At 37.8% G+C, this 23,671-nt stretch overlaps 1 protein-coding gene across 1 annotated transcript in view; it reads right to left on the reverse strand.

Moving 5' to 3' along the window:
• Positions 1-15,281, reverse strand: part of FAM83D (family with sequence similarity 83 member D) — an 18,233-nt gene extending 2,952 nt beyond the window's left edge. Inside the window, exons 1-3 of the mRNA XM_015812958.1 lie at positions 14,811-15,281; positions 3,644-3,811; positions 893-1,017 (exon numbers count right to left, since the gene is read on the reverse strand). Coding sequence (XP_015668444.1) covers positions 893-1,017; positions 3,644-3,811; positions 14,811-15,281 — 764 coding nt within the window. The remainder of the gene's footprint in view (positions 1-892; positions 1,018-3,643; positions 3,812-14,810) is intronic.
• Positions 15,282-23,671: the final 8,390 nt, after the last annotated feature.

The raw sequence follows: 23,671 nt of genomic DNA on the forward strand, positions 1-23,671 counted from the left end.
TCTTCCAATAACAAAGTTTATAAAGGAAAGGAGAAAAGCCTGTATGAAAGTGCATTTTTCTTTTTCAATATCATTTCTTGCAATAAGCATTCCAGTCCAAATATATGTATGCTTGTCCCCATTTTCTCCATATTCCATATTTTAAAAGCAATCTTAGATCCTTAAAAGCTGAAGCTTGTTGGATCATCTTACAGTAATGTTCCTTAAAATCTGGTCCTAAGACTCCTGGGCGCTCTCCAAAACCCTCTCAAGGGTCCACAAAAATCAAAATTTCTCGGCCTTTGTTGAAAAAAATACAATATTAAAGTCCCTTCAGTGATGAGAAATGACAGCGAGTGCATCAATTTTAATTTTTAATATAATAAATATTGATGAATAAAACCCATTCAAACAAAAGCCTTTTTGGGGTCTCCATAATTTTTAAAAGTGGGAAAGCATTCTGAGAGAAAAATTAATTAACAGTCTTACAGAGAAAGATTAATCCACTACATTTGATTTGTAAACAGAAGAGACAACTTGCTGAAATTTGATGGCAACCCACTTTAAATATGAAAACTAAAGCCCAAAAAGGAACCACCCTTCCATTCTAATATAAAAATGTATATAAAACAATGTTTTAAAGGAACACAGCCTTGCTTTTCACACCAAATTCCATACACAAACGTTAACATACATCCATTCTTGGATCTACTAAGAGAGGATTAGCTTTCCCTGCATGGATGCCCTTCTGCATTACTAGATTATTAGCATTAAATAATACTGGAGGATTATGGAAAATTATGTCAAGCCAACTGGGTTACTCAGCTGGAGAAAGCTTGTCCACCTATTGAAGCCATGGCCTATTTCCAACAGACCAAGCTAGTTTTGTCGTAATTTACAACAGATACTTTACCTGTAGGAGCCTGTAGTCACTCTTACACCATCAATAAGCATGAACTTCTCATGGACACTCCCGATTATCTTGGCTCCTGATCTTGCATAATATGTGTTTCCAATAATAGTTCGGACTCTCATTAACTGTTTTCAAAATGACACAAATTTTAGACAAAATTACCAAGGCAATGTGTTTAACCACCTACATACAAAAAGAGCTATTATGGCAATGCAGAAATATAATACAGTGAAATATAAATGTTTGGGGCACTGTCAAGTCAACTTTCACATCGTCCATGAAAACAAGGAATTATTATATGGGCAACGTGTTTATCTACTGAATGCTTATCAGTTCCATGCATTTTTTTGTTCCAAAATTAAATCTGTCCAAAATTAATCTTAGTTATTGTTTTTCTTCTACGTGCTATAACATTTCTTTCTGCTGTCAGTTAAAAGGATGGAACTGTGCCTCATCCATTCAATTCCTTTGATATGGCAAAGGGATAAAATGGACTTGACAGTGCAGAAACAAAGATTTATGACTATACAACACAATGCTATCCTTATCTTCAACTGCAGATTTCTCCATTAGAGCTTCTGTGCACTATCAAACCAGGAAATCAGTATTCTTATTAGTAATAGGCACAGAAGCCACAGCATTAAGAAATGTCAAGAAATCTGCTGCGGGGGATACTACTGGAAAAAAATAAGAATGACAGAAATCGAATCAAATCCTTTATTTATTGTTCTAGCTCAACAAAATAGAAATACAAAATTAAGAATACAGGAAAAGAAAAATATAAGCCTGAAATATTTGTTGATAAGATGATATCAACTAGCTTCTGCAATCCATATTCCTATTCCTATTCCTAAAAATATGGCAATCCAAGTTAAGTCTTCCAGAAGACTAGAATTTTTTGATCAAAGAGACTTTCTGAAAACCAGGTTTATTAATGCCAGATGCCATAAGTGGTAAATGAGAAGTTAACAATACATGAATTACTGACTCAACATCTGAATCTGAATAGTCACACATACAATTGCTGTATGGGAGACTAATATATTTTTCTATAGTTTTAATAAGTGCTCCAGTTGAAATCAAATTTAAAAAAACACACATACATTACTGCAGATAGTCTTTGAGTTATGACCGAAATGGTGCCTGCTCACCACAACCTGATTTTAGACTATATTTGTCACATTTGTTTAATGAATGATGTGGTTGTTAAGTGAACCAATGGTATGCTAAGGAGCATAATTTTGCCAAAAACTGTAAGTAAATGCTGGTTTTTAGCAAAACAGTCATAAAACAGGGTGATATGACTGTGGGGCACTGCAAATGGCTATAAATGCAGCCTGGTTGCTGATTACCCAAAGTGCAGACATATGACTGCAAGAGGGCCAGCTGTTGACAAACTTTAAATCTGCATCGTAAGGACCTCCTAAGAAGGTCCGTCAGAACTTCTAACAGTCACTTAGTGACAGATCATAAGTCAAGGATTACCTGTATATGAAATATGCAGGATGTTACAGAAGCAGCCAGGAACTGACAATGGAGAGTCTACAATTGTGCCAACATAGGAATGGATGATTTGATTTTGTAAATCTAAATCCCAAATCCTTTAGTTTTGATTAAGGCTTTATCTAGGCTGACTGGAGACACTCAGCTCAGAATTATTTGCCTCCTTAATGATGAAGAAAACCTATCCAGTAGGGTAAAGTGATTTAGCCAAAATTTGAGTTGGCAATATCTCAGGCAGCCCCCAAAAGAAATGTAGCCAAACTCCAGATGAAAAAGTGCATTTCATATTGAGAGAGGGTAAAGTATGGCATTCAGAAACAGACTTAGTAGCTTCTAAAATTGGAGCATCTTTATAAACACAAGGTTATGCAGAGTATAATAGAGCATTAATAAAGTATAAAGCAGAACATTGCTGAAGGAGCATAATTATTGACTTAGCATACTTTAAGACTGTTGGAAACTTTTTGAGCTCTAATACAAAGTCCACTCAAGTTACTGAAGGGTTAGAAGTGGATGCCTAGGTACTTGAAGTCTTAAAATCAGTTGATCTTTTGTTCATATTCCATTTAATGGGGGTTTAAAGTGCATGCAACAGAAAAACTAGAACCTTATTTTTTTAGTAATGGATCTCAAAGTATTCCCTAAACCAGTAAGAAACTAAACTAACTCAGCAACTGTGAAAGACCACTTAGGTTACAGATAAAATGGCTATATCGTATCCATACAAGAGAACTGTACAGGGCAGTAAGCCTAGCAGAAGTTATTTATTTACCAGCCGAAAGAATTTAGGCTGGTAAATGGGGCAAAATACATATATTAAATGTAAATGGACAAAAAAGATAGCAGATAGAGAACCTTAATCCTCCTTAAGCTATCAGATGGATATATACTAAACTAATTCTGCAAACCACTGAAGATTATAGAATATGCTCTAATTGATAATCTAAGTACTTGTTTATTTTCTACAGCTGTGGATGCATCATTGACACTCTCTGTGGTAGAGATTGTAAGATACCTTGTAAAACTATTTTATCAGTATAGATGAAATTTTATCTTCTAAAGTCATTTTGAAAGGCAGACACTTCACTACCTCTTCCTGAAGTTAATACCATTTATGAAATCAAATGACTTAATTATTAACATTATTACTAAAGCTAGTTTATTACTTTCTCCTCTTTTTCAACAGTATTCAAATAATTTATGATCTTGTGTGTGTATCCGTAAAAATAAAAATGTCCCATAACATACATTTTCCTGTTCAGGGTAGAATTCCAAGTTTTTGCACATTTCTAAGAAATGGCAGAGAAAATTCTGATCCAGAAGTATATACACAGGAACCAGCCTCTTCTTACAAGCTTCCTGAAGGTCACTGAAGATGTCCATATCTGTGAAGGTGTCCATAACCACAGCAATAACCTTGAAGATAAAAATCAAATGGATTCCAACATTACAAACATTTTATCAGAGGCTTTAGCACAAAATGAAGTATATTTCCATGCTGCAGCATAACTTTTCTCCTTATACCATGCAGATATTCTAGATGCCGTTTCCATATTTTTTTGCTAGTATGAATATTCATAGCTCAAACATTTAAACATTCCCTTTATAACCCTTCTTCTTTCCAACTGAAATGTGTAATGAAACATCTGTTTTCTTAATGTTACTGGGCTAATGAATTAAAAAAAATATTAAGTTTACCGAGGCATGCTTTATGTTTTCCGTGTGAAGCAATTATTCTTCCAGGATGACATTTAAGAAATTCATATGTGGATAAATCAGGCCTTTACATAATTTCTCATTCCATCCAATTTTTAAAATTATACCCATCTCCTGTATTATATCATTTTATTGAATAAAAATGATGGAGGAATATGTAGAGTGATTTTTGCCTCAGTGTCAAGAGGCCCATCTCAAATGCCACAGCTATAGAGATTCACTTTCTTCCTCACTGATTCTTATTTTACAAGATTGAGGAGCTGGGAAAAGCTCACTATGTTTTCCTACCAGCAAATCTGTACTTGCAACCTATTTGTAGGGAGGAATAATAGTTTTCATTTTTCTTTGATTATAGCTAATCCTACACAGCCTGCTAATTAGCTGATCAAGAAACTACCTGGATAACATTGAGGGTGGGGAAGCTACTGATTTCTTATCTTCAATAAAAATTTATTCTTACAATCTAGAGCAGCCTCCCCCAATCTGCATAGTTAAGTATATAAAGTAGTATAGCAATTGGCCATATTGACAATTGAATTCTGGGATAAAAATCTCAGTTAATGAAGTCCAATCCAGAAAATATGCAATGATTGTAATAGATTTTCTTTTTCACTTCTGTTGAAAATATCACGTTTCCGCAATTAAGCATATATGTTGGGCTTGTATAATTACTTTCATCATGGCCACTAGAAGCTACTGTAGCAAAGTCGGCTATCTTTCAACATTTTCTCCACTCCCTTCCTTCAAGGCAGAAATTGAGCCAAGTACCAGCTTGCTGCAAGTGTTGTTGGGAATGTCAGTGCTGTATTTAGGATTTGAAATTGTTAAAAACAAATCTACAAGCTATATGTGACTTCTCATTTTTGGAACACTAAACATACATACAGGAATGACAAATTATTAGAACTTGGCACTACTTCTGTATAGGAATGTCATGTATTCCTGGATGCTTGAAGGAAACACTAATTGCCTCAGACTTTTACAATCCTACAGGAGAAAGAGGGGGGAGAGTCATCAAGAGAACAATAACAAAAAAGCAACACTTTTCAAGTCTCTGGGTTTATCAAATATCTTCTGTATATTAATAATTGTGGCACATTTATAGAGGCTGTCCTAAATCAAGATATCACTATGACTTTCTATCAGTGATGTAGAAGAATAAGCTATTTACAAAGTTCTCATTCTCATGCAGAGATTGTGTATGTTCTCCAAGAAAACTAATATCTGGCTCTGGCACTTTATGTCTTGCATCCCCAGGATTTTTTTTTAACCAGATGTTTGGCAGACAGAAATTTAAAAAGTAATCTTCTACATGATAATATAATCCAGGATACTTATCTAAACATCCCATCATGTAATCTAGTAGCTATTTCTTGGTGTTACCTGTACAGCAACTTAATTTCCTTCACATTCCTTTTTGTGAAATGCACCTTTTCTTGGCATGATCTAAATCAGTGGTTCTCAACCTGTGGGTCGGGACCCCTTTGGGGGTCGAACGACCCTTTCACAGGGGTCGCCTAAAACCATCTGAAAACATATTTCTGATGGTCTTAGGAACCGAGACACCGCTCCTCTATCTCTTTTCACTCCTCTTCCTCCTCCCCTTCTTCCTCCTGCTGCCCCCCAGGTGGCTCAGACGGGCGCCGGGACAAGCTGGATGGGGGGGTTGGGGGTCACCACAACATGAGGAACTGTATTAAAGGGTCGCGGCATTAGGAAGGTTGAGAACCACTGATCTAAATGAATTACCTTTGTGTCAGTTTGATATTTGACCATTGCCTTTGAAACTCCAAACTCCAAGATATGTTAATCAAAATAACCTAAGCCAAGGCTTACTGAATTAAACCATTTGCCTGTTTGCCTAACATTCTAAACCACACTTTATTCATATCTCATACTGAGCCACACATATCCAAAGCCACTTTTTAGCCTATCACATCGAGTAAATCAAATACTTCCTCTAGATCACACTAATTGTCCTAGATGAACAATTGATATATTCCAGACATGCAAGTCCTGATTTTGCCTTACAGTCCACTTGATGAACTACTTTTACAACACTAATATTATGTTAACATATATATTTATATGAAGTTCCTTTAAAAACACTTACACTGGTCTATATACTACCTATTTAAATATTCCCAATCCTGCTACTAAATATCTTTTTACTGAAGATCTTGCTTGCATTTACAGGAAAAGCATTGATCCGCCCCCCCAACTGCACATTAACTTCTGAGAACTCGTGGTTTCAACAGTGCTATTACAAACTTCTCTCTGTTCTCAGTTTTGTTAACAATTTAACACTCTTGATTTCATCAAGTCTTATGGACTACAGAATCAGGAAAGCTAAATAAGATGACCGAAAGAAAATGAGCTATACTATACAATCATAAAGTGGCTATACAAGAATTACAGGTACATTGGTCTAGTATTGTGTCAGCCAAATGAATATATACACTGCACTGTACACACCCGAACCGTTGGGCGGGATATCTTAAGGAAATGTCAAACTTGCATGATATAGATTGAAATTTATTGAAACATCCAGAACATAGTTATTTCTGCATATTAATCTCCAAAATCCATCACGCATATCAATATAATAGCAACATATTTGAAAATAAATACAGCAATGACTATAGATCTCTGTATGGAAAGATCAATGAGCATCTTTTCCCTGAAAATATCTAAAATTTCTTTTGATTATAATAAAGACAGCCAGTACTGATAATTAAGTTGTTCTGGACAACTACCATTACCCTATACTTTTTTTTTTTTTCAAGAGCACCTAATTGTACCAATTCACTCCCACATTCTTCTCTTGTAAACCTGTCCATGCAGCTTCTGCTTTCTGGAAAAAAAACTCCAAATTGTACTTGAAAAGTGAATTCTACATCTGGTTTATAAAATCGTTTGCCCTGCAGTAAATGGAGCTTGTCCTTCAGCAGGCACCGTTCCAACATTCCGTTAGGCAGATGAGTAACTGCATTCCACTGAATATTTGTCTGTATGTATATATATTTCAATCTGTCAGGGAAGGATATTGAAAGAATTAACATCCCCCAAGTAATTACAGCAATCCAGTTTACAATTACAGTGAGTGCATAAGACAATTTATATAGAAGTTATTTGACCTGAATATGTAGATACTGCTGTAGTATTGTATATCGCTTTAAATTAGATTATTTTTTTAAGAAATAAATTCCCAACTGAAATGGAATATTACCATCTCCATCCCTCAGCTGAAATAGAAGGCTAAGGATTCTGGATATCTGGAACTCAACCAGATCAATTATTTGTAGATGAAGGTAAGGCAATTTGTTTTAGAGAACTGGGCTCTGGAACTGAATTGTGATACTTCAATATGCATCTGATGCAAAATGGCTGTACACTACTGTATTTATCTTGAATCCAAATTCAATAAAATATAAATAGTAAAGAGCACCTGCTCTAAGTTGTATTCTCCAGCACTTAAGATTTATCTCTAGTACATACTGTCACAACAAATAATGCCCAAAGATGATTCAAGAGATGAAATTTGGTTTGGATTATTTCTACAGAAATCACTGAATAGCAGTTATAAGAACGTTGAATCATTCAACAGCAAGCCAAAAGAAAAAAGAAAAATCTAAGAGAGACAAGGGACAGTAAAAAAAAATGCACCACAAAAAAACTTCACCTCTGAAGAAGTTGTATGCAATATTCACAATATTGATATGAAAGGGCACAGTTTGCACTATGATATCAAAATCAATATTTTGTCATTATCAAGGCTGGCTGTAGATGCCTCCAGGTCTTTTTTTACTCTTAGTTTTTGATGATCACAAATTCACTGTGTATCATAAAGTACAGTGTAACTTTTCAAGCCCTAGCCAGTCAACCAGGCCCTGTCCACAGGATACAGCAGTCCAGTCTCTGCCCCTGGTTTTCTATTCCTCTAGAGCAGGGGTAGGCAACCTTGGCTCTTTTATTACTCGTGGACTTCAACTCCCAAAATTCCTGAGCCAGCTTGGCTGGCTCAGGAATTCTGGGAGTTGAAGTCCACCAGTCATAAAAGAGCCAAGGTTGCCTACCCCTGCTCTAGAGTCTAGTCTCTATCCAATCTAGATACTAAAAAAATAGCAGCCAGAGAACAAGCCTCATTAAGTTTGGATGCTATATTAAAATAATTGTTCTACAATGGATGCACGTATAACAACATACAGCCTTTTCCAAACCAATATCCACCCAATATTTCAGGATACAATCCCATGATCTTAAACACTGTGGATGGGGGCTTATAGGAGCTAGAGCAGGGCTTTTCAACCTTTTCACCATTTGTACCACTTTTAGGATATGGCAATATCCGAGTACCACCAGTTGCCTAGCAAGGTGTCAAAAACTTGATGGCAAAAAAGAAGAAAAGAAGTGATAAAGTACAGGTAATCCTCGACTTACAACAGTTTTCTTAGTGACTGTTCGAAGTTACAATGGCACTGAAAAAAGTGGCCCCCCAAGGCACAGCCGAGCAAGACACCTGCCTGCCCGCCCGGTGGTGCTCTCATTCCCCTCCCCCGCTACCACTTTTCTAGGATGGTCGCGTACCACCTGCCACGTGCCAATGTACCACAGGTGGTACCCGTATCACTGGTTGAAAAGCCCTGAGCTAGAGTACACAAACAAGAGTGTATCAAGTTGGAAACTGTAGAATCAAATTATCATCAGTGCTATGTTTTGATAGAATAATTAATCAAATTAGTCAAGATATTTTCAGATGAAGCCTAGATTATTTCATGATGTCTCACTTACACCAGTATCTCCTCTTACAATGTCAATTAAATTGTACCTTCTGAACAAAACATATTGGACTGCAGTTGCATATTTTCTGTTTAGCATAATTACTTGTTTAGAAATGATGAGAATTTTCATTTAGAACTTTAATTACAGGCTATATCACATTTGAAAGAACTAGCATCATCTCACCATATAGAGAATACTCACATGAATTTGTAAACAATGCATTTTTCTAAATAGATTTGAGATTTTCTAATCTCAAAATCTGTAGCTGTATTAGTATCACGAAATGTAGGTGATCAGCCTTACATGGTGCCATACTATCAACAGCCAGAAATACTAGAAAACAGCTGAGTTAAATATTCACATCCTGGTATCTCCACCCATTAGTAAGCATAGCAGAAATTACAGCTGCTATGTGAAGTGGAAAGACAAGAAATCAAACACAACAAATGAACTTGTGATAATTTGTACTATAAATCCAGAAAACAAGTTTTCTGCTAATTCTTTAATAAATATTGGGGAGGGGGTTGTTTGCTTTTATCAAAGCATGCTTACGGATTTGTGCAATTCCTTATTCTTGCTATCATATGCTGCCAAGTCACTGAGAATCAGCTGATGTACAAATTTAAAAAAAATAAAGTTTTTATTTCCTCTTCCTACCTTGAACCCAACAGCTTTTCTCTTATGTCAGTGATGGCCCATGTAGTTTGGTAATCATATCATCAATAAAGATAATGCAAAAACCTATGCCCAAAAACATAGGATAATGGATACATTAAAGCAGGGCTTTTCAACCAGTGGTACAGGTACCACCTGTGGTACATTGGCACCTGGCAGGTGGTACGCGACCATCCTAGAAAAATGGTAGCGGGGGAGGGGAATGAGCTGAACCGGTGGCAGCACCGCACAAGCCTGAGCGAGAGATGGCTGGAGCTGCAGGGCTGTCAGGGCTCAACGGAAGCGCCAGGATCAGCGCTTCTTCTGGACTGTCAGGGCTCAGTGGAAGCGCCAGGATCAGCGCCAGGCTCCAGCTGAAGCTCAGCGCTGATCCTGGTGCTTCTGCTGAGCCCTGAAGAAGCACCAATCAGCTGGAAAGCAGCACTAATCCTGGTGCTTCTGTTTGAGCCCAGAAGAAGCACCGATCAGCTGGAACGTTGCAGCATCTCCGGGGTCTTGTGATTTACATTCAGATGCTTGGCAACTGATTCATATTTATGACAGTCACAACAATGAAAACCTCGGGCAGGAGGAAGAGCGCCACCGGGTGGGCAGGCAGGTGTCTTGCTCGGCTATGCTTTGGGGGGCACTTTTTTCAGTGCCATTGTAACTTCGAACAGTCACTATGCAAACTGTTGTAAGTCGAGGACTACCTGTACTTTATCATTTTTTTCCTTTGGGGGGGGTCATCAGGTTTTTGACACCTTGCTAGGCGACTGGTGGTCCTCGGATATTGCCATATCCTAAAAGTGGTACAATGGGTGAAAAGGTTCAAAAGCCCTGCATTAAAGCATCCTAGTTAATTTGAAGCAAAGGTTAAAATTACAAAATATTTCAAGGCTGTGCTCATGTTTTAATAGAAAAGATGCTATATATGCATCTATATTTTGCATACATTCATTGTGAGAATAAATACATTTAGATGTCATGGTTTACTAAATTAACTAATTTTGGCTTTCTGTGTTCTATGAACCTAATCATTGTAGTTCACAAAACAATGCATTATATCAGGGCTTTTCAACCAGTGGTACAGGTACCACCTGTGGTACATTGGCATGTGGCAGGTGGTACGCGACCATCCTAGAAAAGTGGTAGCGGGGGAGGGGAATGAGAGCACCGCGGGGCAGGCAGGCAGGTGTCTTGCTCGGCTGTGCCTTGGGGGGCCACTTTTTTCAGTGCCATTGTAACTTCGAACAGTCACTAAGCAAACTGTTGTAAGTCGAGGATTACCTGTACTTAATTACTTTTTTTCTTTTTTCTTTTTGTCATCAAGTTTTTGACACCTTGCTAGGCAACTGGTGGTACTCGGATATTGCCATATCCTAAAAGTGGTACAAATGGTGAAAAGGTTGAAAAGCCCTGCATTATATCACCCCAAAACACATTGTGACTTAGCACAATGTCAACTCAAACTACAGGTAGTCCTTGACTTACAACCATAATTGAATCTGGCATAATCATAAGTTGTGATGGTTGTAAAACAGGTCATCACACGACTGACCTGATATTATAGTCCTTTTTGTGGTGATCATTAAGTGAACGTAGTGGTCAATTAGCAAACCATTGTTCACTATGGGCCTGTTTTTGCTGGAAACAGATGTCAGTTTCAGGCAAAACCATTGTAAATTGCTATCATGACTGTGTAGCACCACAAAAAGCTGTAAATGAAAGCTGGTTGCTGAGTGCCCAAAATGCAGTTACATGACCACTGGAGGGGGGCAGGGAGGAGCAACATCAGAACTTTGAAACAAACTTTCGGGGGAGAGGGTTCCATCGAAACTTCACACAATTATCCAGTCATCAGTCAAGAAGACAAGGTAAATAATCTGGCATGGTACAAATCAACTTTCCGTATTCCTAGAGAGATATAAACTAGATTATATGACAGTAGGCAAATGGTGCTAGATGAAATAACTGATGGAAAGACATTGAGAAATAAAATCCAAAGCAAGATGTTATTAATATTGTCACTGTCAAATGTATATTTCATTAAATAAATGGCTTTTGAATAAACACACATTTGTCATCTGCCATCTTTACCTTTGGTTATCAACCTTGCTTACATCAGAGCCAAGAAAGAATATAGGTACTCATTTAATCAATTTGCCTTTCCTACTTCTGTGTCACAGAGTCTGTGTAATGTGAATTTCCTTCTTCCTACTGATTATAACACTATGGTTCGCAACACAATAGGCATGTAGGTCAGGAAACAAAACATTCCACCAAGTAATGGCTTCACATGTTTACAGTGCCATTAGTCATGAAAATATACCCATCACAAGAACAGCATTGTTTATTATTGGTTCCAAAGTCCTTAGGCACCCCTGCTTCAATATTTTTAGCTAGGATTACCACCCAATATTTTAGAATTAACTCACTAGACACCTCCCATGCCAAATATAGCATTATGATATGATGGAGACCATCCTGCTTCTTATTTTAGAAGCCTCAACCAGAATCATGTACTCCAATATGAGCAAACAATAATTTTGGCCTTCTTTGCAAGAGACACTTCTCAACGGCTGTGATTTTTCAGTTACTTATTAGTACAGATGATCAGTTATAGAATTCTTAAGTGTAGGCTTTATTTATACTGAGATAATTATCCATGACAGATACAAAGTAGGAATCGATAATTTGATGACCAACTAATAATTTCAATTATAGGTAGTTCTCTACTTACAACAGTTTGATTAGTGACAACAACACTAACTAGTAACTAGTGAAGTTATACCAGCATTGAAAAAAGTGTCTTATGAGTTTTTCATACTTACAACCGTTGCAGCATCTTCATGGTCATGTGATTAAATTCAGACACTTGGCAACTGACTCATATTTATGATAGTTGCAATGTCCTGGGGTCATGTGATCACCTTTTGCAACCTTCTGACAAGCAAAGTCAATGGGGAAGGCAGATTCACTTAACAACTGTGGCACGAAAGGTCATAAAATGAGACAAAACTCGTTTAACTCTGGCTTAGCAACAGAAATTTTGGGGTCAATTATGGTAATAAGTCGAGGACTAACTGTATAATCTTTCTAGTTCCTGCCTTTGGCCATGCCGACTGTGACTAAGGTAAGTTGAAGGGTACCAGGTTGCCAGAAGTAAGGAATGCATGAAACAGATAATTAAGCTGAAGGATTTTGGAAGCAGGTTAACTAAGAGCTTTAGCTGCCAACAGAAATCAGATGAAGGATACAGAAAATCCACAGAGGGTGTAATGAATGCATCATTTGGTGCAGTAACAAATCAGACCTTTCCAGCTCCTAAATTGTAAGCTCCATTCAGGCTGGAACTCACTAGTCTTAGACAAGTAATATTGTCTATATTAGGGTAAAATACTAACCTTATAGGGCTATAGAAAATTATTGTATATAAAGTGTTTTGAAGACTAGTCCTATAATAAAACTTGATTAAAAATAAGTACTGTAAGTCTTGATCTTTGACAATGCCAATTTAACGTTGATTTTTTTCTATAATTATTTAAATAATGTCATTTCAGTCTAAAGAACTGGCACAAAATTTCAAAGAGCTTGTACTGATTATTTGCAAAACTAGTTATTTTTCAATTCTTTCAATTATATTTCTAACTAAATGTTGATCTTAATAGCCAAACTTAAACAGATGAAGCATAACAAGCATTTATACTGTATACTATTATATTAGCTTGTATACAATATCAAATTCATTACACCATCACTTCTTCAATCTTGAATTTTGAGTTTATCGTTGTTTTATCTAAAATTCCCATCAGAAGATATGAATCGGAGCCAACTTTCCTGTTATTACTACTGACCATTGTTTTTATCTTGGCTTGTTTACTGTTGCAAGTCACCCAGAGTTGCATTGTTAGGATTGGAGGAGCCATGTAATTTTTTTTTAATGGTCCTTGCTAAAATTACAAAAGTTCACTAAATAAGAGAGATCTTCAACTAATGTTTCTGCAACAATTACACAATACTTTCAATTAATTTTCAAAAGAGATAGGAATCTACCATGAAAAGCAGAATGAAAATAACACAATGAATTTATTTTAGACAAAAGGCCAACTTCAATTGACTCTGGCTGGTTAACAGCTTATTTCCATTCCTTAAGAATTGCCTTTGCTTCCAGTCCATATACCAGCTGAAGATTTCTGCTCAATTCAAATTGGGCTGGTATTCCTTCCTTGTTTACATTGACAGCAATTGTAATACAAAGAATAAATGAAAGCACAACCACCATATTTGACAGCCAACATGATACCCACCTCCTATTCCCAAAATAAGTCAAACAAGTCCCAGTTACATTGGGGAATCACAGGGATAATGGATTTCTCTTTAAGAGATAAAAAATCTGTGAGCTTCTGGCTGCTACTGAACACAACTCCCTGTACATTGAAACCAGATGAGGCTGCTGGGAATCAAAGCTTAGCAACAATCCAGAGCACTGGTCTCCAACTGAGTAAGACAATTTATTGGGGTGGAGGAAGAAAAAAATTAGAACATTGCCATTTATTACATCATTTTTTTAAAAAAAAATGGAATGTTGATTATCTACATATTAATGCATGTATATAACTTATAAACATACATAGGGACTGCAAGATCAAGAAAGTGTACACCACTGAGCTAGAAGTCCAGCAGCTGTCCTTCACTGCATTACACTGATCTTTTATTATGGCATTTGGGTTTCGCCTTTCATACAGAACCACAGTAATTCTGTACTGCTTCTGTAAAGGTAGAGTCCACCACCACCCCCGCACATACTTTCTTGAAAAACCATTACAATGTAACACAACAAATTAGTGCCTCGTAATGGAAGTAATGCTGTAGTTCTTTTTTCCCCACATCCGACTTCCAAACTTTGAGGCTTTTTTGATAACCACAAATTATCGACTAATAAGACAAAAGGTAAATTGTTTATTACAATCACCACACACACCGAACTTCTGGCCACACATTAAGGCGACTCCTAGGAGATATGACTCCTAGGAGATATACGTCTCCTAAGAGTAGTAATTTGCGGGTAGTTATAGAATAGTAAAGAAGGTTGCGAGGACTCTTGATGGCGGCTGCGGGAACGGACTCTTAAAAACGAGAGTTGAGCCTGATCTGGTTGCAACGTTGCCGTACTTTACCACGGCTGTTCCACCCAGGCTGAATCGTGCCCACCACCAAGCGCCACTCCTGCCAAACTAACGAACACCTGACCCTCACTCACTTCTCTGGCTGACCGGATCTGCTTGAGCACCGCCTCTTTGCAAGCATAGATAACCCCTCCAAAACTGGGCTGGAAATAAGTCTCCACGCGGGTCAGTCCTCGGAAAGAGCCGGTGATAAAGGCCGGCCAACCCAGCTCTAGGACAGGCGGTTCTACGTCGGACTGCACCGGGAAGTACGTGAGCGAGGAGCAATCCAGTGAGGTGTTCAGGACTTGGTCTGTAGAGGAGACACTTTCGTTGGTCCCGAGTGGCTGCACGGCGGCGCGCAAAATAGCCTCGATCTCGGGATCGGAAAGGAAAGAGCGCATTTTTTCCCGGCGCAAGAAAGCCTGGAAAGCCGGCCGGCCTTTGGCGATGAGCTCCTCCAGCGCCAGGCGCTGCGCCTCGTTATAGGCCGGAGAGGGACTGAGCTCCCAACCGCGTAAACCCCTAAAAGGGGCATCGTCCAGGCACTGGGACTGGTTCGCCATCGGCCTAGCCTCGCCCTCCAGCAGACGCAAACCTCGGGGAATACTTGGGCGCGTGGGAGGAGTTGGCACTTTATAGACAATTTGAATCTAAACTGGCGTCCGCGCTTCCGTTATAGGCTGGAATGGCTCGCGCCTCGCCTCTCAATGGGCAGAAAGACTCGCTGATTGGCTGAGCGGCTGTTCCAATCCCGAGAGAATGAAAGGAGTATCTTGGAGATTTAAAAAACAACCAGCCTTCCAAAGTTCTTGGCCTTCAGCAGATACCGATCGCTCAGGCCCGGGGCTTGGGCGCGGTGGGGCGATTGCTGTGCTCTTCGATCAGGTAGGTAATGAAACAAGCTGCAAGCCGCCTGAACTGTAGCTTGTCAAATAAGCCGGTGGCTCAGGGTGGTGTCAAAGTTGTTGTTGAACGCCTTGTCTCCTTTGGATCTCCAGAATCAAATCAGAGCAGATCAAATCGCCTGCAGATTTCTAGATCGGTCCTGCACTGATCGACTTTCACGGAATAAATGCCAAAGGCATAAAATAAAAATGAAAGTATCCTCGGGGGTCCCGAAATCTCCGCCCGCAGAACAAAATGGCTGTTCTTTTCATAAAAATGTTAAATTGTTTTTATTATCAGCATCCATACTAAGAACTGGAATTTAGCCCAGGGTTGTTGTTTTTTGTAAAAAAAGGGGGGGATTGAGGGGCAGTAAAGGAAATCATAGAGCAGCTGAACATTTATTTTGAGGAAATGATTGGAAAAACTAGTGAATTCCATTCATCACAGCTTCCTACAGAGGTTTGTGCAACAAGCACATTAGTAAACCACTAAGTTTACTTAGACTTCAAGAAAACCAAAGGTACCAGACCTAACTCATTGGAAATAATTGAAAACCAGGAAAGGGCAATAAATGGACTGTGTGAAAGTACCCCACCCAAGGATTACTAGTGCTTAAATTTTAAATTTTCTTTAAAATTTATTTAAAATTTTATTCATTGAAAATGATCTGGAATGAGGGCTGAAAAGAGGGGTAGTCATGTTTGTGGATGACACCAAACTGGTCGGAACAGTAAACTCAAAAAAAGATTGGGGAATGTTTGAAAGTAGGTGAATGTATTTCAAAATGGCAAATGAAATTAATTATAAACAAGTATAGTGATGCATATAAGTATTAAACATCTGATTTGGTAGCAAGAGTGGATCAGAAATGAAATACATAGTTCTATGAAAATATCAGAGTGCACCACACCTTAAGAAAATATTATAAAGCTTGAAAATGTGCAAAAAGGCAGTCAAAATTATCACTGTAGAAGAGCAACTCCCATACAGTAACAGGAGCTTTTTAGCTTGGAATTGAGGGTAAAGGATGAAATGATAGAGGTTATTAAGGGATATTCATTTCCCCCCCTAAATTGTGGAATTTGCTGTCAGGAGTTGTGGCTATTGTAGCTAATTTGGATGATTCTAAAAGGAGACCAAATAATTGCCTAGAGGATCAACTATAAAAATTTACAGTCTCTTTACTTTAGAAATTGTTTATTATCTCCTAAGCGGCTTAAAATGAGTTGGTGGGAAGTAATAGTAAAAGGGGACAATCTCCCTCTAGTCCAGAGATTGTGACACACAGTGCTTCAGTAGATAATCCTTGTTCTAACAGGCTCTTCACATGGAATTTGAATAGTTCTCTTTCACAAAAGCGTAAGAGTTGGAAAGCAACATTTAGACCAGTGTTTCTCAACCTGAGCAACTTTAACACGTCTGGACTTTAACTCCCAGAATTCTGTAGCCAGCAAATGCAACACACTGCTCAGTTTAGGAATTTAGTTTGAAACATCTGTGGCTGTCAAGCCTCTGCTTGAACATACCTGCAAAAGGAAACATACTGCCTGTCTTAATAATTGGTTCCATTGCCAAACTCTTCCTTAGTTTATTCTACCATTTAATGAGTGTTGTGCGATAATATTTCAGTTTGAAGTGTTATCATATTCCACTCAGTATTTAGGTCTCAAGCCTGAACATGCTGAGTTCCTTTATTCTTCCTAGTGATTATCTTCTAGATCCTCAATCTCTTCGTTGCTTTTCTCTGAACCTGTTCCAGTTTTTCTAAATAGCATGGTACCCAGAACTGAAACAAACTCAAGGTAAAATCTCACTAATGAAGAATAAAGTGGAATTACTTCTTCCACTGATTTACAACATGCAATTCCAAAATTGCATTTGCTTTTTTTACACTCTCATCACACTGTTGAGCCACATTCAGTTTATATCATCTACTATTGTATGATCTTTTTCATAAGCCTCATTGCCAAGCTAGCTACATCTCAATCTATATCTGTATGTTTCGTGTTTGTTTCTTAAGTAATTTTATACTTGGCTTGCTTAAATTTCATTCCATTATTTTCTCCAAGCTATCAAGATGATTTTGAATTTTATTTCAGTCTTCTAAGGAATTAGCTATCCTTCACATTTTTGTCTTTTTAATTTTGGTAATCATTCCCTCCAATTATTCATTCAATTAACATAAGTAATACAAGCAGTGAAGAGTACAAGGGCAAGAATTTTGTGGTACCTTGCTCAGTACATCACAATTACCTCACTCTTGATGTGGAACCATTGATAAGTACTTTGATTCTTTGAGAAGGTTATATATCTGCTTAATTGCTATATCACCCCTCCAACTCTTAATAATCAAAACAGTGTATTATAGTATTTGCCATGCTTTCACGAATTGTGAGAGTTGAAAGTCAAATATTTATAAGTCAATCAATGAGAAATATGGTTTTTTGAAAACATCTATGAGAATTTAAATACATTTTTAATTTATATTTAGGATTATGTTTATACTACAACAACCCCTAAATATTTTTCTCTTCATTTTTTTCAAAGGAATCTTCTATAAGGTTTCTTTACTTTTCAGCTAGAGTTAGGGTTTATTGCCACTGAATCTTTGAACTGTGTACTAGGAATTGAGTTCAAATATATAGTAGTTTGGAGTGCTTACATTTTCTGTCATAAATAGGTAACTTTGTAGTGAAAATCATTCTGAATCTACCAGAGTCAATTTAATGAATTGGAGGATACAGCCTATGGTGATGTGAGATGAGGAAAACAACTTGAGACAATCAAGGAGTGAGATCTAAGGAAAACCAGCCCTAGTAAAAGTAGTGAGATGGCATCAGGATTCACGGCTCCTAACCTTTAGCATTTAGGCCTTGAACTGGAGGCTCCTTTACCTATCCCAAGGGAAGACCACCATTGCTAGAGAAGGGGTCAGAAGCAAAGAGGTGCATGAATGCTTAGCTGTGTAGGGAACCATGTAACACAGGCAAATCTATTCAAGAGCAACTTGGAACAGAAAATAAGGATTGATCAATGCCAGATGTGCTCAAGTTATGGTTCCTGTATTTAACATCTCATTAAGGCTAGATCAATGCCAGATGTGCTCAAGTTATGGTTCCTGTATTTAACATCCCATTAAGGCTAGCAATAGTTTTTTTTCTGTAACAAGCATCTTTAGCCATATATTGTATGTTGCTTTTAAATATGTTCCTATTATCTAGCCATGAAGTTTGACTTTAAAAAGTAACATTGTCTCGAGAATTGTTTCCAATCCCAGTCTGCAATTCTCAAAGTGAACATCTCCCTTGTTCCTGCTGCAGCTGTACAAGGCAGCTGTGCGATCCTGGGGAAAAGGTTGCTGTATGGAATTGCCAGGAGGTGCAACATGGATACTCTTAGAGTCTAAAGCTGTATACAACCCTCATCTGTCACATACATATTTTATTTTATTGAGTGACAAAAAACTTTTGTATACTGCTTCCCATTAAAACTTGAAGTGAAATATGTTTAAAGTAGGAAATGTCATAAGAAAAATAATTCCCCTCAAGAAATCAGCTTGAGCTTAGTTATTGCAAAGAGATATTTTCTATTCTTTAAATTGAATCAGATGGCAGAGTGCCAAAGGACACAGCTCAATCAACTTTAATCTGCATTTTTATAACTTAGCCAGATGTTAAGTTTATCTAGTTACCCACATATAGTTCAAGGCAGCCACCTACTTGCAGCAGCAAATCTAAATATATCAGATTATTTTTCACTATCTCTTTTCAGATGAATGGGCACATCGGATAAACAGATGTACTGAATAATTAAATATGCTAGGAGGCCACAGGTTTTATCTTCATACTACATGCATTTGGGTGTGTATTTGTAATTTATGCATACTTGTTTACATCTGCACAGGCACATCTGTGTGAGCAGGAACTCTGCATTTTTTCCCATATTAATCTGAGTTAGTGATACCCCCCCAAAAAATTACATGTCTTTATTTGATGAAGTATTTCTTAAAATTCTTATGAGTCAGATATAATTGCATGTACTAATTATGAGATGCATGTGACCATCATGCCTTTCATTCTATAATCATCTTTTCTTACCTTGCAGCCTCCCTGGCTTTCCATTCATTCGTCAACTTTCAAATAAAGATATATTAAAAAAATCCTTGTTATGAAAGATTGCAGTTCTAAAAATATGGGCAGCTAGAGAGACTTCAGAAAGAGCAAAATATATGTCTGTAGGTCTAGGAAGAATAAGTAGTACACCATCTGCAGCACGGGTGTCAAACTCGCCGTGTCACATCACCTGTCGTGACATATCGTAACTTTTTTCGCATTGCCAGAGCTGGGATGGTCGCGGCCTCCTCATGATACAACTGGCCCGCAGCCTGGCAGTTTGATACCGTGATCTGCAGCATTATAATCCAACAGTATTAGACTCAAAACCCCCAAAAGAAATTGGAAAGAACATTGGAGTACCACAGCTTTTTATTTTCAACTATCAACTAGTGTAAGGATATTTTGTAAAAGAAGATGACAAAAGAAAAATATGGTTAAAAATTGGCCAGATCAGGCTGGGGACTGTGGTGGAAAACATTCCATAAAGAACTTTCTCATTCATTCCTATGGAAAAGGCAGTTGGGCAGCTGCTCAGAAAGTTGTGATCCTCCATTCTAAGCTCTTCCTTCCTCTTCCTTCTTAGTATTTCAGTCAGAGCAGAATAAGCATTAAGAATTAAACTGAGAGCCACTTTGGTGTAGTAATTAAAGTGCTGACCTAGAAACCAAGACATTCTGAGTTTTAGTCCTGCCTTAGGCATGAAAGCGAGCTGAGTGACTTTGGGTCAATCACTCTCTCTGCTCACCTCACCTCACAGGATTGTTATTGTGGGGAAAGTGTTAAGACTGTATGCTAAGAATGAACAATACATTTACTCACTGATCCACTTGACACAGATTTACACTGAGGACATTGGGATATCATTTGGACTGGAGAAGTATGGCCAGATAGTAGTTAAATACCTTAGTATCCTATAGACACATAGAAACCACAATGAGGAGATAAGATAGCAACATTCAAGTACCAACTAAAGATAAGATATGTTCTGAAGAGCCAGCTCAATGAGAAGAACAAGATCTATGCCATTAACATGTATGTCCTGCCAGTCATCAGATACTCTGCTGGAATAGTGAGCTAGCCAAAAAAGGATGTGGAAGTTGCTAATATAAAGGCCTGGAAACTCATCACAATGTACGGAGGCTTCACCCCAGGTCCAATACCCAGAAAGTACACCAGCTGGAAATGGGGTGGGTAGGGTCTGGTAAATGTCAAAACCACTGTCCTGAATGAAACCCAGAGCATCCAAGAATACATAAATAAGATGATACTCAAAAATGAGTTGCTGAGAGAATGCCTGAAGCAGCAGCAGACATGGGAAGGCAAAATCCTGCATGAGAGATACCATTAACAGATAGCCAGTGTCTGGAAAAGGGTGGACTAAACTAAAAGACAGCACTTAGGCACTGATCATAGCAATATAAGAACAAGCACTAAGCACCAAATCCATAGAAACATGGGTCTACCATACTAGACAGGATCCAATGTGCAAATTCTGTAGAGAGGTCTCAAAGGCAGTCCAAATCATAGTGATAGGGCATAAGATGCAGGGATGAGCAGCCAGGTAGCTGGCATTTTGCACAGGAACATCACAGTATATGTGCCACATTATCCCAAGTCCAGATAGGAGATTCTATAGAAGATAGTGAAGAACAATGACTACAATCTGTGTGACTTCCAGATCTAGATAGACCAGATAGGCAACCAATCAGACATTGTGATAGTAGACAAGGATCAAAAGACTGCAGTGATGTAGCTGTGCCAAGTGACAGGAACATCAGGTGTATGGGAACCTGAAGAAGTACCAGGGTCTGAAGGAAGAATTAGAGGTTAAGTGGAAAGTAAAGCCAAAGTATACCCAGTGGAGGTAGGAGCACTTGAGGCTATGGCTGTTAACTTGAGGGAGTGGCTCCAACAAATCCCAGGAACAATATTGGAACTCTCTACAGAAGAGTACAGCTAAGATATTGTGTAGAACCCCCAAATTGCCCTGCCTCTGGAAGAGTTTACCTGATATTGAGGTAATGGGTGTGAAGGGAATTTTTATTTACACATACACACACACCTTCTCTTTAATTTTACTTTTGATTTCAGTGAAGCAGTGAAGCACCCAGATTGAATCTCAACCCAACCACTGTCCTTAAAAGAGTGCATATACCACTGTAGATGTATTACTTCTATGATCAGGTTCATTAAAAATATTATATAAAGAAGCAGAATTATGCATCTGAGTCACTGAGTTGTATGCATACCAGCATGGTGCTTCCAGAAATAGGCTGGATGTGATCCATAGCAACGTGAAGCAAAAAAGAAAAGGCAGACTGATTTACAGATCTGTTGGATATGATTCCACATCATGTTCAGTGACATATGTAACTTAGATAGGGGAATCACAACAAAACGCACACTCATATTTTGACCAACTGCTTCTATTTAACAGTGTATCATTTCTTTCCAGTAGTTAAATAAACCAAATAGGCATAATTTTGGCTTACTGTATAGAATGAACTGTTGTGGTTTACAAACTATGGTTTATGAGTACATGTATCATGTAAGCACAATCAATTGTAGTCTATCCAATTATGGATAAACTCTACGTTAGTATGTATGAACTCAGTTATAAGTTATAAGGATTTGGGATTTATCTTTTCTCCATGCAACTTATGGAAATGAACCTTATTTTCAGCAGCAGAATTAGTGAAAGAATCCATAGCAGCAATACTACACAACACACTTGGCTTAACCAAGTACACTAAGACTGAAATGCCCAGAATGGACTCATCAACTCATCAACCTTTGCCTTACTACCTATTTTTAGTTTGATAGACAAAGATACCTACAAATCAGAGGAACATCCCTGGGATCATCAGTCTCAGATTCATAGCAGAGATTATAATGCAGTATCTAGAAACTACAAAATTCCCATACATACAACCAAAAGCATAGAGCACTATGTAGATGGCACCTTTGTCGTAGTATGTTTATCCACCTTTGGATAGTGAGTTGGGCAGCATATAAATGTAATACATAAATAAATGTGGCAACTAGAGAAAACACATGAAATGACATCTTCAAATGAATAAAATTCTTGAAGGAAAAATTAGAAACAGAAGATTATTGAAAAACAATGCATAGCAAGCAAATGCTGCAGTACCAAAGTAACAACCCAACTTCCCACGAGAGCAGCTCTTTTAAGAACATTATTCAGACATGTATGAACAACGCAGCAACCCAGACACAAGAAAAAGGAAACAGTGCCTGTGCAACGTCTGCCAACAAAATTGATAGTTAAGCAACTTTATCAAAAAGTGCCTGACCATTCAACCCACAATAATACAACAAATACAAGCTATCAAAAGAATATCACTGCTATGCATCAAAAACATCCCAGAAACAACCAACAAAATATTTCAACCAAACGGCATCACCATAGTACACAAGCCAAAGCCCTCCAAAATATCTTAAGTAAACCAAAAGACCCAGTAGTCCAAAGGGAAAAAAAGTAATCTACACCATACTGTGTAAGGACTGTAACAGCCACAATGTAGGACAGACAGGCAGGAGACTAGTTGAATACATCCATAAACACCAACTAGCAGCCAAAAGAAACGATAAAAAAATCTTACAACACATGGATAGTTTCTACTGGGAAACTGAGTGTCCTAGACCAGGCTAAATCCAAAAATGCTCAGATTTCCTGGAAATCAGACAAATCAGTCATCAACTATTTTATTTATTATTTATTTATTTATTTATTTAATTTTTATCCCGCCCTTCTCCTTACGGACTCAGGGCGGCTGACAGCCTTATAAAACAGATACAACAATAAAATACCCAGTTTAAAACCTAATTAAAAAGAAATATTTACTGTGGCCTATGTCAATTAAAATTACTCTTAAAACCCCACTAAAAATTCCCCTAGGCCAATCCCGCTTGTTGGAAGAGCCATGTCT

Source organism: Protobothrops mucrosquamatus, unplaced genomic scaffold (genome assembly GCF_001527695.2).
Source record: "Protobothrops mucrosquamatus isolate PMUCROS unplaced genomic scaffold, P.Mucros_1.0 scaffold119, whole genome shotgun sequence".
Taxonomy (NCBI): Eukaryota; Metazoa; Chordata; class Lepidosauria; order Squamata; family Viperidae; genus Protobothrops; species Protobothrops mucrosquamatus.